The sequence below is a fragment of the Catharus ustulatus genome, chromosome 18 (assembly GCF_009819885.2).
Source record: "Catharus ustulatus isolate bCatUst1 chromosome 18, bCatUst1.pri.v2, whole genome shotgun sequence".
Lineage (NCBI taxonomy): Eukaryota > Metazoa > Chordata > Aves > Passeriformes > Turdidae > Catharus > Catharus ustulatus.
The window spans coordinates 7476971-7492454 of NC_046238.1; the positions used below are offsets into that span (position 1 = coordinate 7476971).

The window sequence follows — 15484 nt, forward strand, 5'->3', positions numbered from 1 at the left end:
GTGATTTTCAAAAAGCTTCTACTAGTCAACCTGCAGCATTATGGGGTTTTGTTCATTTGAAGTGGATTTTTTGTTGTGATAGAAAAAGAACCATTTTTTGCTTTCCATACCTATAACATTCCCATCCAGTGAGACAGACTTCGTTATGGAAGGAGGGACACCAGTCAAATCCCTGAGGAATCTTGATTTAAGGATTAAAACATGACATGAACTGAACTGCTAACATGCTTCAGTGTGAACATGTCTAAGCACCTTGAAATGCACAGTTAGAAGAACCATTTCCATAGTTCAGACTGCAGCCTTGACACAGGGCATGGTCTCCTTCCCATTCAGCCTCAGGGCTCTGCAGTGGCTCTTTAGCACAGAACAGAGTGGTGATCCTAAGAACCCACTGACCACAGCCATAGCCTGAAGTTCTGTGATTTTCTCTTCTTCTAACAAATATAAAATTGAAATTCCTACAGTCAAGGCAAGGACCTTGAGTCACTTTCAGTAAGGGCACAGTTTAGTCCTGGCATCTCGGGGCATTCTATGTGTGCTTGAAAAGAAAAGGTGCTCACCAACACAAACGTGTTCCCACCTGGGAAGCCCAGCCCCACAAACTGCTGTATTGTGACAGATCACCACAACCACGGGCAGCCAGGGACAGGAGGGAAGGAGCAATCACCTACGGAGAGCCACTGTTTGCTCAGACTAAGAACTCTCCTGATTTAAATAACCTCATTTTGTAGGGGAGGCTTAGACTTCAGGGCAGACAAACTGACAAATATACACAAATAATCAAACAAGAAATGAAGGAAAGAAAGAAGAGGAAAAATATTTATAAATGTCACTGTCCAATGTCTTTTCAATTTAAATGAAATAAGATTATCTACATATATCTACAAATATCTACATGTATCTACACTTTGCAGATATGATTCTTTGGTTGTCTTCACTTTTTTTCCTACACTGCAACTATCAAGAAAAAAAGGGGTTGTCTAATCTTTGAAGGAAATAATAAATATAACAACTTCATTAAATGTTTGACCAAAGCTTTGGCACTAATCAGTTTACAGATAACAAATCATACTGAAAACTCTGAAAGAACAGCGGCAAAGCAATAGCAATAGAGCACATCCAAGAGCCGTTTCCCACTGACTAATAATAAGCACAAGGCTATTTTACATCAACCTTTCTGAGAACATTAATTATGGTTTAGTCAGACACTAAGAATCTCACAATTCACTGCAAATGTCAAATAAAATACATATTTCTTGCACAAATATTTTTTTATGGATCCAGATATATTTTTTTAACAGAAAAAAAATACATAAAATATTCATGGTAGCCTGTATCCCTTCTTAAACCTTTCCAAAAAGGTTTTGGAAGCCCAAAGCCCACTGCCAGAGACAAAATAAACATTGCTATTAACACTGCCACCTGCACAAGGGAAAGAACCTGTTTTAAGGAGTTTGTAATGAAAATGCACAAACGTGGGTGAATAGATGACTTTAAAAGAAATAACCCCCATCTTTTAATGGAGTTCTGTGGAATAATCAGAAAAGTGTTCATAATACTGTATACCAACACAGCTGAGAAGCTGCTCAATACCTTCTCTGAACACAAAGGGACTACCTTCAGTGAGCATCTGACAAAAAACACAAGCCAGCTACTCAAAACACATCACTGGAGAACTGTGATGAACAGTGCTCTCTTTTTAACGGGAAGGAACGACTACTGAACGAGGATATTAAAGGAAAAAGAAAAAATACTTACCAGCATTAAGAGGGAAGATGCAGCAAGCAGGTAATGCAGAATAGGTGCTTTAGGACTACTGCAGTTTGGGTCAGCCAAATATAAGGGGTGAGCCAGTCTGAGAAAAAACCCTGAAGTCCCTTTAAAAGGCACTTCCATGGGAGAGTATTCAAGAGCTCGGGAAGGGGTGCAGGAAGGCAGGGCTGTGTGAGGCTGGCTGGGAAGCAGGTGGGAAACACAGCCTGAACTCTGCAGATATTTCCCCACCCCCAGGCTGGTTTTTAAACCTTTGCAGGTATTGTTGGGAAAACAAGATGCAAATACAGCTGCACGTGGCTGTGCTCTTGGTCACAGGCCCTTCTCAACAGCCCCAGAAAATGCTGCTGTGGTTAAGGCATCTCAGTGAACCCCAAACTTACAAGTGGGTCAGGGCCGGAGGAGAGGTGGGAAATTTGTTCTGGCAGTGAGGATTCAAAGCGCTTCCTTAAACTAAACTCTGCTTCCCCAAGAATCTCCTCAAAGAACCACCTGAGGCACCTGTGAGCCAGCCCTCGGTGTGCCCCGGGCTGGGAGAGACTGACACCAAGTGCAGGACGGCTCACAGCTCACGGCCGGCCCCGCAGCCCCTGCTCGGTGCTCACGGACAGGCCCCGCGGGCAGGAAACACCCGCGGTCACCGCAAGCACCGGCGGTAACACCAAACCTCCAGCGGAAGACCCGGCGGCCGAGTGAGGGGACAAGTTGCTTCACCGCTGCCGCCTCCCCGTCCTCCCACTGCATCCCAGCCGTCCTCGGTGCCCGGCACGAACGGAGGCGCGGGGGAACAGGGAGATAAGGACATATGGCTTCATTTATCAAAGTGCAGCCGCGGGTCACACCGCGATGGAGCTCCCGGCACCGCCGCCCTCACAGCCCCCACAGGGCGGGGCGCGGGGGCGGGGCCCGGCTGCCGGCGATTGGGCTGTCAGGCTGTCCATCAGGTCAAGCTGGCCAATCAGCTCACTCGTAAGGCGGGAGGTGAGGGAAAGGCGGGAAGGGGGAGGGCGGTGTCTCTCATGCCGCCGGTTCCCGTTACCGGGGCCCGTAGTCGTAGCCGGCGGGTGCCCCGGCCGGCGAGTACATGTTGGCGGCCGCCGCCGCTGCGGCCGCCGCGTTCATGTGGTGGTGGTGATGATGGTGGTGGTAGCTGTGCCCGCGGATGCTGGGGAGGGGGTAGGGGGCGGGCCGGCTCTTCGCCCCCAGGTAGTGGTCGTAGGCGGCAGCCGCGGGCGGGTACTTGTAGGGATGGTGGTGCAGCGGCTCCGACGCGGCGGGCTCCAGGCGCAGTTCGTGGTGCGGCGGGCTGGGCCGGCCGCCGCCCGCCCCGGCCAGCGGCACCAGCCCGCCGCCTCCGCCGGGCAGCGCGGGGCTGAGCACGCGGGACATGAGCTGCTGGTGCGCGGCCTCGGCCTGGTGCAGCGCCGTCCCGCCCGCCTCCCGCTCGAACTCCCGCCGGCTCTCGGCAGCATCTGCGGGGGAACAGCGTCAGTGCGGCCGCGCCCGCGGGACGCGCATCCGCGCACACGGGAGAGAGGCGCGCGAAGGGAAGAGCGGGGCGTGCAGCAGCGGCATGCGGCAGGAACGGGGCTGGCGGGACGGGACCTTCTGACTGCGATAAATGGAGTCGAGTTGACTGACAAGCTGGTACACGCCTGACATTTTTGCAATTGTGTAACACTAAACAAACACAGACTTCCCTTTATTTTGCAGGCCTGGAGTGCGTTGGAAGAAAGGCCTTCGGTTGTCTTTGCAGTTGTTTGCTCTGGGTAATGGAAAAGCAGTCAATGGGCAGAGGTGCTGTTCGACCTGACTGCAGCTCCTGAATGGAGCGGGTCGGCCCTAAGCGCACTGCCGAGGCACATTAAAAAGGCAATGCGAGAAGTAACCTGTACCCAGTACAGAATCTGAGCCTGAAAAGCTGTTTGTTGCCAAAAAGTCGAAAATGGGACTCTAAAGGCAAGGGACAGTGTTTTTTAAAGCAGCAAATTTTCTTAAGCATAACACAACAGTAAATGTTGCAGTCCGAGGAAGAATTAATTAGGCTACGAAGGTGTGGATTTTTCATTAAAAAATAAGTAGTAGCACAAAGCTCATTAGTAATGGGTCTGTGCAGCAGCGTGGTGAGCAAGACTGGCCCCAAGCATGCATGGGCCGTGCAGGCCAACAGGGCTGGGTGATGGGCTGGCCGGGCCACTGCGGGCTCTCACCTTTCTCTGTCCCGTTCTGGTGGGCTGGGGAAGAGACGGGATTCCGGGATCTGGCAAAAGCACTCATGAGAGGAAGAGCCCCTGGCCTGTGGTTCCTGGGCCTGGAAGAGGAGAAGTGATACGGAGCTGATGGTCCAACAGAATGAGCAATTGGAGTATTGCCTCTGTGAGCTGCAGCTGGCAAACGGGGCCCAATACAACGTCCCCCTTCATGCAAGCCTTGTGCTGGGCAGGTGCACGTGAAATAGGGTGAGTGGGGTATTGCCATAATCAATAAAGGCATAGCCTTACCAGTCCTCAGGGTCGCAGTCTCTGAATCCCTTGGCAAAAGGGTTGCTCGCAATCTTCAGCTGCGTGATCTGTAGGGAGAAGCAGCAAAATGTCTCAAAGCGGCACATGGGGCTCCCTGGCCAAACAGCGAGCAGGCTTTGGGACTCAGCAGTGCTTGGTGTAACAGAGAGGATCCAGGTGGCTGGTGGAGCCAGGGTGTCCTCTGCCACAGAGCACAAACATGTGCTTTCCCTCTGTTGGAAAATGCAGGCTAATATGCTACCTAATATGAGTTCAAGGTGAAGGGAGAGGCTGAGTCGGCTGCAAAACTGAGTAAATGCACTTGTAAGAAAATGCCACATTATATGGGTCACCACTGGAGCAGTTAAGACAAATCACTGGATAAATCATACTTATGTATTTATTTAATTCGCCAGGGAGAAGGCAGGACATTTTCTATATTTAAGCAAATCCACGGATAAAGTATGTGATTGTGAGTTTCCGGAATGGGTTGAAAAACAAACTTTAAGCCCCTCAGTGACAGTTCCAGCCTTAGAGGTCAAACTGATAGAAAGCAGGAGAGAAAGAGCAGCTGTCCGGAGCCATCAGGCAAATGCCAGCCGGGGAGGGACTCCAGAGCCCCTTAAAGGCACAGCCTTTCTCTGGCCTCGCCGCCTCCACCGGGGCGAGGTGCGGCCCGACCGCAGCATCCCGGAAAGACCTCAGGTCAATTTGGTCGGAGCCACCGCCGAGGGTGACACTGCCACCAGGGCTGCTCAGGGACAGCCTCGGGACACAGCCCCGGCCTGGGCGGCATCATCGCGGAGCGAGGCAGTTCGGAGCAGCGCTGCAAAGCCCCCGCTATGAAATCGTATTTCCACTCGCTGCAGGGATTCCTGCTCTTTACATTACACTGATGCGATTTAAAGGAGCAATTGGATTAACTGCTGCCCAGAGATCCGCATCAGATTGGGGTGGGGGTGTTTTGTTTCGTTTTGTTTCGTTTTTAACGTATAATTGTATTCTGAGGAGAAACAGACCGCTATGAGTTTAAAGCAGTAAAATCGCAGATTTATCCAAACAAATTGTGAGTGACATTTCGCAGCGGGAAGCCTGTAGTTCTCCCACTAGCCCCGGTCTCGGGTTTACATAGGTAATGAGGTTCCCCCGGGCAGGGGGAAGCTGGCGATGGGGCTAGAGCCCACGTCGCTTCCTTGGTGTACACCGATGCAGCTCCGCACAGCTCCCCGGCTATCGGGTTCCTTGCGCTGCCCGGAATGGGTTTAGCAGATGGGGAGGAGGAGGCGGGAACACCCCCAGGCACCCCCGGACACCCGCAGCCCGGCCTCCAAGCCCGGAGCCGGACGAAGGGGCTGAGCTAGCGCTGAATGCACCCGCACCCATGGCACCGCCGGGGCGACTCCAACCCCCGCTTTCGGCTGCCCCGAGCCCCGCAGCTGCCTACCCGGTGGTTCTGGTAGGCGGTCACTGCCGTGAAGCGCGTCTCCTCGAAGACGAAAGTTTTGAAGTTCTCCTCCGCGTACTTCTCGCTGTCTTTTCGGGGGTCCACGTAGACCACGTGAAAACGCGGCTGGTATCTGTGCATGGAGTTCAAAATGATCTGAATGATAAAACGAGCAAGGAGACAATAACTGATCCAGGCGGAGCATGGAGAGAGGAGAGCGCAGCCCCGGCCCCGCCGGCTCCACTGCCCGAGGCAGCCGCGGGGCTGGGGAAGAGCCCCCGGGGAGGGGCGCGGGCAAGGTCACCCCACGGGAATCACAGCGCGGGGAGTTCCCACCCGGGGCAGCCCCGTGTTGGACATCTTCTCCCAGGAACACTTACATGCCCGTTGTCATCCAGCAAATTGTTGGTCAGTTTGAGCTTATCGAAAGAAACGATCTGCTTCATCCACTGCGCCCCTTTGGCCGGGGAGTCCGGGTGGTAGTGGACTCTCCCGGGGGTGGCGGGGTCGGCTTTGCCGGCCACCAGCCAGGAGGAGCTGTGGAAGGCGTACCTGCGGGAGGGGAAGGCACCCTCAGCCGCGGCCCGGGGAGCTCCCACCCGTGCCCCGAACGACTGCAGCACCCGCACCCCGCAGAACCCGGCCCTGGACGGTCCCCCTGGCCCACCGAGGGGGAAGCACCGCCTCTCCATCACTCCCGCTTCCTACAGCCACGAGAGAAACGAACTCTTTTCTGCAGCCAGAAGTGCTGCAGAGGGGATATAATATTTTATCAGGTCGGCGATGGAACTGTCGTGAGAGAAATCTACAGGATGGAGGAAATTTATAGCTACCCTACAAGATTTGGGAGAGAAGCCACAAAAGCTTCCCCCTTCCTCTAAAAAAAGCGTGAAAAAGAGCCCCCTATACAGTAATATTCTGGCTTTAAGTAAAGAGTGGAAAGTTGTGTGTAGAATTTAGCAGTCTTGTTTCATTCTTTCAAAGTACATATTCAACAGTAACATTTAAAACAGAGAAACCAATCTTCTATACACGTGTTTACTTTAAAAGCCAGTGTTTGCACAGGGGGAATTAGACACCATTGGACTTGAGCAGAAACATTACTTTTTAAAGATATACTCAATTGGATGTTATATATCCTACTTCCCTTGACAAGCAAACATTTCTAGGACGCCCTGAGAATTTGGATATCTGTCTAAATATTTATATATCGGACCCTGAAATTCCTATGCGGGCTGCCTGCTTGGCGTCCTGATCTGAAGCTAAATACATAATGTGCCTTTCACTGTCTTAAAATTAAAGGGGTTCAAAGCAGACCGCATCACTGCCTTGTGAGAGTTTCCAAGGTCTTCCTACACTGCTGCTGGAAACAATGACAGGTTTTTGTGGCTTGGGAGGCAAGTGCCTTTCCAGAGCACAAAACCCACTCTCTTCACCTAAGCACCCAGGAAGCTCCCCAGCAGGCATGGCACAGCTTCGGGACATGCACTGACAGACTACAGCATTCAAGGAGCACTGAGGGGAATTTTTTAAGTGGCAAAGAGTGTTTGCCGGCGGAGATGGGTAGCAGTGCCACAAGGAGAGCTTTTCTGGGCAGGATGAGGCAGCTCCTGCCCTGTACCCTATGGAAACCTGCCCTTCTGCCCATGCTGGTCTGGCCCTGGCCACCTGTGAGCCGGTACGAAGGCTGAGGGGGCCCTGCGCTCCCGTGCAGCTGCTCCTGGCCCCAGACTTGTTGGAAGGGTGTGAAAGAGACCCCAGGTCGCATCCCGTGTCCCCTCTCAGTCTCACACCGACAGGTGTCACACCCAGGGGCACATCCCCAAAACCCCCAGAGGGCAGGAGCAGGGGGTGGGCAGCGACCCACCAGCCCCTACGGCTCCGAGAACTGCGGAACAGGCCAGGTATTCGTTACTTGCCGATATCGCTTGTCGTCCACCGGGACAAAATCCATGAGGAGCATGTAGTCAGCCATAGGGTCCATCCCAAATATCTTCACCTGGAAGGTGGGGAACATGCGCCTGGCACAGAGAGGAGAGAGAATTGCTAAGTTGAGGAGCAGCAGGGAGCCCCGAGGGGCCGGGACAGGTCTCTTCCCCTCCAGCTGCTTCTATGCCTGCCTGGTTGTGATGACAAATCCCCTCACAGAAATCACTGGCCGAAGGAAGAGGCAGATACGCCCAAGCTGCGTGGGGAGACTGGCTGCCGTGCTCCCTAGCCTTCAGCAGCATCCCGAAAGGTGAGCCAGGGGGATCCTGCCTCTCCCGCTGGCTCCGGGACCATTCGTGTCAGACACCCAAAATGTCCCACCGCGGTGGAACAGAGAGGCCAGGGGAACAAGAGCATCCTCGGCCTTTGCTATGGAGAGATCAAGTGAAAACAATTTCTTCCCGTGGTTTCCCCATCATTTTAGCTGACCTGACTGGACGCAAATGCAAGGCATTTGCAGTTCCCTGTCTGCGGACCCACATTCAAGCCTCAGTAGTCTCGGTAGCCCGCAGGGCTCAAATCTAAAAACTCCTGCGAACGACAAGAGGTGATCGAGTTCCCACCTGTGCAGCTTCTGTACCCACCAAACTGCGCCTGTTTGAAAGCAGTGGTTACAGCAGCAGCTCCTAGGGCCAGCGGGAGACCTCTCCCAGCCCGGAGGGGCAAATGCTCCCCCTCGGCGGGCAAGGGCTACAGGGCAACGGGGATCTTCCGGAAAGTCCCGTCCGGAATCCACTTCATTGCAAGAGCCCAGCCGGGCTCCCGCTCCCCGCACCTTTGCAGGACAAAAAGGAGAGCGGAAAGGAGCCCAGGGCTCCAGAGCTGGGCAGGCCAGCCCCCGGTTTGCTCTCCCGGTTCTTCTCTGCTCAGGCCCCCGGGGACGCAGAGCTAAGCCGAAACGCAGATCCCACACTCAGGGAGAACACGATTCCTCCAAGGGGCAAATGCGATCGGCGGTGGGCTAAGGGAAGAGGCCGGGACGGTTCACCCGTCCCTCCCTCCTGCATCTGCACACACCGGGATCAGGGCCTGGCCCGCGGCTCCCGGCGGGACACACCGAAGATGTGCCCTGGCGTCGGGGCTCGTTATGGTTTTGTTTAACAGAGTAGTAAAGCAAGCGAGCTACGGTGGGCAGTATTTCGGGAAGGGCGTTTGCAGCCATCGAAAAACCAAAGTCCCAGCCACCCCCTGAACAAACAGCCCGATCAAACCCGCACTCAGAGAGCCCCCCCGGCTCGTTCTCGGGGCGCACGGCCGGACCTGTTGCTATGTGCCCCTGCCCCCCTCGGAGGGGCGATGGCTCAGCGCGCCTCTGGTTCCGCAGCACTTCCAGATCGGGCCCAGCACTGCCGGGCTGCATCGGGATCGGGCAGCCGCATCTCCCTCTCTGTAAGGCTTTTGCAAACTCTGTAGGACGTTTCCAGTCCCTCCCTCTGTTATTACTATTTTTAAACGTGCAAAATCCCCTATTAACTCCAATTCCGGTGTTTCTTGTTCTAAAACTTAGTTTTAAAACAAACAACCTGAGATGATAAGACCCATCTAGACAAACAGCAGCCCAGCCCAGAGGTGCTGGGAGAGAATAGGCTTTGCAGCGCCTTCCCCGAGCTTTTTCCTGCTGGTTTTACCCCGTTTTCTCCTGTTTTTACTCGCCTGTCTGGAGTTTAGACGGTGTCATAAAGTAAACGAAGAAAAAGGTGGGAGGAAAGCCCCCGATTCAAATCGAATTGGTTAATTTTCGAAGCCTTTTGAAGTGGGATATTTGCAATCGTTTTGCTCTTCTTGGAGAGCTAAGAAAGCCAGATCGAAGAACTCCTGTTTGCAGGGAGCCTCCGCCTGGAGCCTGAACGACCTTTTCCGCTAAGGAAAGCAACGCCGAGCCCGGCGCCGGGCTCAGGGGCCGCGGCCGGAGACAGCGGGGCTGTGCGACCCGGCGCCGGGGCAGGCACCGTCTGCGGGAAATTCCGCCCAGCTCCCGCAACGCAGCGCCGGCTGCTTTTGCACCGGGCACCACGGAGATTGTTTTATTTTAGGAAATTGCTAATATTAAAAAAAATTTTAACAGTCAACCGCGTACATATAAGTGTGTGGGGTTTTTTTAGGGGTTTTTTTTTGCATTTTCGGGACCCTCAAAATCGCTGACGGAAGAGCAGGACGCGCGGCCGCGGTCACAGCTCTGGCCACACCGTTCGGAGCGGAGTCCGACCCTCTCCCCCGGCCATCTCGCCGCAGTCAGCCCCGAGGCGAACTGAGAGCAAGCAACGGGGGATTCCTTAATTTGTTTGTTTTTCTTTTCTCCCGGCCGCCGGATTGCTTTAACCTAGGGAAGACAGAGCCGGGACAATTCGCAGCTCTGCCTGGAGCCTGGCGGGGAAAGCTTCGAAGCTCTGCCCGAGCCGCCGCGGCCGCGGCGCTTCCCGGAGATTTCCATTAAATGCATTAACTAACAACTGTAATTGGGACTCCCCTTCCCCCCATATGTTTTGCTCGTTCCTAACGCGATCGCATCAGCCACTTTCTTTGTTCCCTGGCCAGGAGCGGGGTCCTGGCCCCGGAACCGCGCCGCGGCGGCCAGAGCAGAGCCGAGAGGAGCCGCGCTCAAGCCGGGCTCGTTACTCGATAATCGGGAAATGCAACAGCCCTGCGACACGTTTCAAGGTGCAGAATTAGGGTCTGTTCGCGTCTCCGCCGGAAGGAAAACATCTGCCCGTGCTAAGAATGTATTTAACAGGTTTTGCGTGTTGTTTTTTTCCTTCCCCGTATCGTTGCTGTCCGCCCCGGGAGCACACACTGTCCTCCGCAAACACGGATCGAAGTCCCGTGTGGGCTCACAGCCGAAGGCGCCCGGAGGAGCACAGCGCCCTTTTCAGCGGGAGTGAAACCCAGTGCCCTGCCTGCCGTCCTCCGCACGCCTTTGCCGTCAGCCCGCAGCAGCAGCCGCGCGTTCTTCCGCAGCACCGAGGCCTTCGGGCCGCAAGAACTCGCAGATTTCGCCCCAGGAGAAGCGCAAGGATCAAATGACGGCGACCGCTGGGCCGGGCCCTTCCGCGACTCGCCCTTGGGCAGCAGCTTCAATCTCCCCCCAAACTGCGAATTCAACCGCTGGCACCGGACTCTCCCGCCCCGACCGGCCTGGGTACCCGGGTCCGGAGGGAGCGGCTGGAGAGCCGGGGCCGCTCGGGAGCTCCGCACTGACCTGCCTGCCTTGGTGACGATCATCTCGGTGCCCAGTTGGTTGAACTCGTCCCACAGCGCCTTCATCTCTAGTTGAACGCTCACGTTGGCCACCTTCGGGTTCTTCTTCACCGGCGCCTTGGCCGTGGCGGCCCCCCCCGAAGAACAGCCCGAGACTGAGGCCGGCCCCGCAGCGGCTCCACCGGCACCCTCGGGCTGCTCGGGGCCTGGGGGCGGCGGGTTGGTCCCGGCCGGCGCCGCCGCCCCGCCAAAAGGGTAGCCGTGCTGGGGCTGGGGCGGCGGGTGCGGGTGCTGCTGAGCCGTGCAGGGCTCGTAGTGCGGCGGCTCATGCTGTCCGTACGGGTCCCCCGGGGAGGGGGAGAGGTGGTACCCCCCGGAGGCGTTCAGGCTGCTCAGGCTGTTGGCCGTGAAAGCTGCAACATCGCAAAAATGGGACAGCTGGGTGAGCCAGGGGCTGGAGATAGCTGAAATCATTCCAAAAACAAGCGGTCAGGGCTCCGCTCCGGCTCCCGCTTTCCCCCCAGCTCCGCGCCGCTCCGCGCGGCCCCCGCCTCCGCACCGGCTCCGCGGGGTGCCCTCCGCCTCCTCTCCTGCCCCGCGCCCAGCCCAGCGGGGCGCCTCCCCCTTTCCGCTTTGCTTGGCCCCAGCCCCGCTCCCCCCGGGGCAGGCGGGGAGCTCGCTGCTCCCGTTGCCTGCCTAAGCTTTTTTTTTTTTCCCCTTTTTTTTTTCTTCTATTTTTTTTTTTTTTTGCAAACCCGAGAGGTCTGCCAAGAGCCTCGGCGGTGCAAAGCCTGTGCTATCTCTGCAGGCCTCCCTCGCCACACACCACTTGGGACAAAGCAAACTCCCTCCTTTTGCCCCCCCTTCAAAAAATAGAAAAAAAGAGGAGCGGGGAAACTCAGAGAAAGAAATCGGTTCTTATTGCCGTGTGGCTATGCTGCTGCAAGGTAACGTCCTTCACTCTGGAGCCGCAGGGCTGCGGCTGACAGGGGAAGTCGGATCTGGTTTGGCAATGCCCCATTCCTTCCATCCCCGTGAGAGAAAGGGGAAGAGGCCAGGACCAGAGCAAAGCTCCGGGTCCGCGCCGAGGAGCACCGGGACGAACCCGGCTGCGCAGCCCTCGGCCGTCCGCCCGAGCGGGCCCTGCGGCGCATGACAGGCCGGCCCGGGGAGCCGCCGGCTCCTTCGGATCCCCTCCGATGCTGAAAGGCTCCTCCAGGCCCCGGGGGTCTCTTGCTTTATTTCTGACGCAGCCCCCAGGCCGGAGAGGGGCTGCAGAGCCGGTGGGAGCCGAGCCCCGGCCTGCCGCTGCCTGGGGCACGGCCGGCACTGTCGGGGGATGCTTTCAGCACCTCTGAGAAGAGGCGAGACCCAGCGGCAGAGCCGTCGAAAGCTGCTACCGGGCCACGGGCAATGCCTTTCTCTAAGGGAGGGCTACAGGGGCCCAGGCGTGCCGGGAGGAACGGCAAAGCCTTCTCCGACTGGCCCCGCGGGCAGGCCGCGTTCTGTGCTCTGCCCTTGGCCCGGCGGCCGGCCCGGGCCCGTGGAAGCCCTGGGATACGCGGTGGCCGGTGGTCCCGTCCCCGCAGCCGTGCGGGGCCGAGCGCGGCACTCACCTTCCATGTCCCTGGTGACGGTGCTGAAGTGCATCTTCTGCGGGCGGCAGCCGGGGCGGGCGGGCGCGCTGCGGCCGCCGCGGCGCTCCTCCAGCGCTCCTTTCCCTGCTTGCTCGGCGGCGGCGACTGAAATCAGAGAGGCGATACTGAAAGCATTTGCCTTGGGAGACAGAGGGCTGTTTTCGTCCATAGGGGAGACACCAATGCAAGAGCAGCAGGCACGGCAGCCTCCCACCACGAGCCCCCCCCTCCCACCCCCTCACTCCCCTCCTTTCTACCGCACCATCCAGGGAGGTGCGAACGAGACCCCCTCCTTCCAGACGGGGGGGGTGGAGAAGGGAAACTTAAAAAAAAAAAAAATCCAACAGAAAACAACCTAAACCCTCTGCCCCTCCGGGAAGGGCGTTGGGGAGCAAGGAACTTCCCCGGAGCTCTTTGTAGCCAGCGCCGAGCACAGCAACGGCGGACCGAGCTCTGTCAGCGGGACGGGACCGGGGGGCAACAAATAAATAATCCCAACAATTTCTTTCCCGGGGTGTCAATTTCTCACACCCCCCCTAATTCGTTCCCTGCGATTTGATAATTCATTTTCTGTCTTCCCCTCAACCACCACCTCCTGCTTCTGCCCCCCTCGTCCCCTCTTTTTCTCCTGCACGAAGGGAAAGTGTCTCCCTTATAGGCGCTTTCCCCATTCAGTGGCTGGGAGGCGTCACATGGAAGCCGGGGGTGTTTGCCTGCAGAAGTGGCGGCGGCGGCGGCGGCGAAAGCGAAGTGAAACTCCTGCCGAGACGGTGTCAAAGGGCTGGGGAGGCCCTTCCCCGCCTCCCGGGCACGGCGAGCGGCCGCCGGGGAGGGATGGGATGTGCTGCGGGGCGGGTGGAGGGGCCGGCGGTGTCAATCACGGCGCCGGGAGCCGGCCGACGGGAAGGGAAGAGCCGAGCCGAGCCGAGCCGAGCCCGGCGTCACGCTGCGGATGTCCGGCACCGAGAGAAGGGATCGCTCTTTTCCTCCAGCTCGCTTGTACCGCGGTGCTGGGGGCAACCCTCGGGGCTCGGTGGAGACCCGCAGTCCGAGGCGCCGCAACAGGCGGGGTTTGGGCACGTCAGGGTGCGCCAGGCACTGCCGGCCGCTTCGCTGGGATGGGACCCCCCCTAGCCCCGGGCCACCAAACTTCCAAAGCGCCCGCCAGCGTTTGAGTATTTCCTTCGCCAAAAAAAAATGCGGAGAAAACGGAAAGGAACGAGCGAGGTGGCAGGCGAGCTCCTGCCCAGCCCAGCGTGAGAGCCCGCTCCGTCGGCAGCACCTGCACGGCCCGTCTGGGCCGGGAGCCGCGCCCAGTTCCCGTCCCTGCCCCGGCGAGGACGAGGCGCTACTCACCGCCCGCTATCGGCCCCTCGGAGCGCCGCGGCGTTCCCCGGGCCCTTCCTTCGCATCGGCGCGGGACAAGGCGACTCGGCCGCCCCGCCGGGTCCGGCCCGGGCCGGGTACCAGTGCCAGTCTCGGCCCGCGCCCCGGTGCCGGTCCCTCCGGGCGGGTAGCTGCACTGAGGTCCCGGGGAAATGCCCCGACGGGGCGGGCGGAGCCGTGGGGCGCGCCGGTGGCTACCGTCGCGATGGGGGTTGCATAACCCGAGCGATGCGCGGAGAGCCGGAGTGAGCAAGCGGGTTATATATAGCTGCCCTGTCTGTAGCCTGCGGGGCTTGATTCTTCTGTTGAAATATTATCTTTGGATGTGGTAAAAATATTTGCAGAGAAAAATCTAGACTACTCTTACATATTTGAGCATATGTTCCTGCAGCTAACGGCATAAGGGCAGAGCGTGACATGATCGGTGTTTTGTTTCTTTGCTGCTGCTGCTGGCAGCGCGGTTCCTGGTCGGGGCAGCTCCTTTCGCGAGCTCAGGGACACGCCACGGGGAAGAGAGTCCCGGTACCGACCCGCGCTGCTCACCTGGCGGCAATACAAGGAGGAGGGGAAGGGATTTCGTTGGGGCACTCCGGGGCAATATCGGAGGAAAGCGAGGAGCCGCGGGTGCGAGCTCCAAGCCGCCTCCGGGAACCTAAGGGCTGATGCGAGCGGGACGCTGATGCTCCTTCCCAGAGATGTGCTCTGGACAGCTTCTGTCCCACGAGGAAAGAAAATATTCCCCCTGGAAATTAATAAAGGGCCCGAAACCAACGCCCCAGCAGAGTTTGGGGCTGCTGTCCCGGCCTTAACTGCCCGCACCGTTTCCCGGGTTTATTCTTTTCTCCTTTCCTGCTCCTTACATAAAGCTCCAGCTGTAAGCGACCCCACGATGGGGACAGCCCGGGCGCGGACCGATCCCTCGGCCTGCCCACCCGGCCGGCGGAGTCGGGGTTGAGCGGTGTCTACCAGGAACAGAGGACCCACCAGGAATCGTTGTCACCTGAGCGGCAGCGGAGCGGGTCCCCACCAAACGGCAAGGCTGCAGCCTCGAATCCCCAAATCCCTGAGAGAAGACCCCGCCGCCCCGCTCCCACATCCCCTGCCCGGCCTCGCAGACCCGCGGGGTTCCCACACGGGTGAGCGGCGCTGGGCGGAGCTGAGACAATGGAGTGGGAAACCAACCCTGTGTGCCCCGCAACAGCGATCCCGCAGGGACAGAACCCGAGGGAGAGGGTGGCACGGCGCTGTGTAGCAAACGGGGTCGACCTCTTTCCTACACCCCCAAAAGGGCCTATACCCAGAGGCCGCGTTTGACAGAAGCCCCGAGGATGCACGTCCCGTTCCTCGACCGCTCCGCATCGGCGGAGCGCTGCAAAGGCGACGCGGGGTTGCTAACCCCGCCGTTAGCCATTACTGCTGTGCCCCTGGCTCTGCATTCGTCCAAAGGACGGATGTGTTTGTTAGGATCGAGCCCAGAGGTTCTGCTCCCCGCAGCTCACACCTCGCCCGAGCAGGTGGGAGGAGATGTCGAGGTTGTCCCGCCGCCTCTCCGCCGGAAC

The 15484-nt window shown here is 57.8% G+C and overlaps 1 protein-coding gene across 1 annotated transcript; it reads right to left on the reverse strand.

The window, feature by feature from the left end:
- Window positions 1–878: 878 nt before the first annotated feature.
- On the reverse strand, window positions 879–11376 carry TBX1 (T-box transcription factor 1). Its single transcript, XM_042779838.1, has 7 exons — window positions 10904–11376; window positions 7638–7739; window positions 6099–6270; window positions 5719–5874; window positions 4275–4342; window positions 3984–4084; window positions 879–3245 (listed from the first exon to the last, which is right to left on the reverse strand). The coding sequence occupies exons 1-7, from the start codon at window positions 11374–11376 to the stop codon at window positions 2809–2811; spliced, it is 1509 nt and encodes a 502-aa protein (XP_042635772.1). The 3' UTR covers window positions 879–2808.
- Window positions 11377–15484: the final 4108 nt, after the last annotated feature.

Coding starts and splice junctions, on each gene's coding strand:
- TBX1 (XM_042779838.1), bottom strand. CDS start 11,376: ATGATTTCAGCTATCTCCAGCCCCTGGCTCACCCAGCTGTCCCATTTT. Junction 6,271..7,637: donor GTGGACGACAAGCGATATCG/GCAAGTAACGAA, acceptor CCCCTCCCGCAG/GTACGCCTTCCACAGCTCCT. Junction 4,343..5,718: donor CCGCCTACCAGAACCACCGG/GTAGGCAGCTGC, acceptor TTCTCCCTACAG/ATCACGCAGCTGAAGATTGC.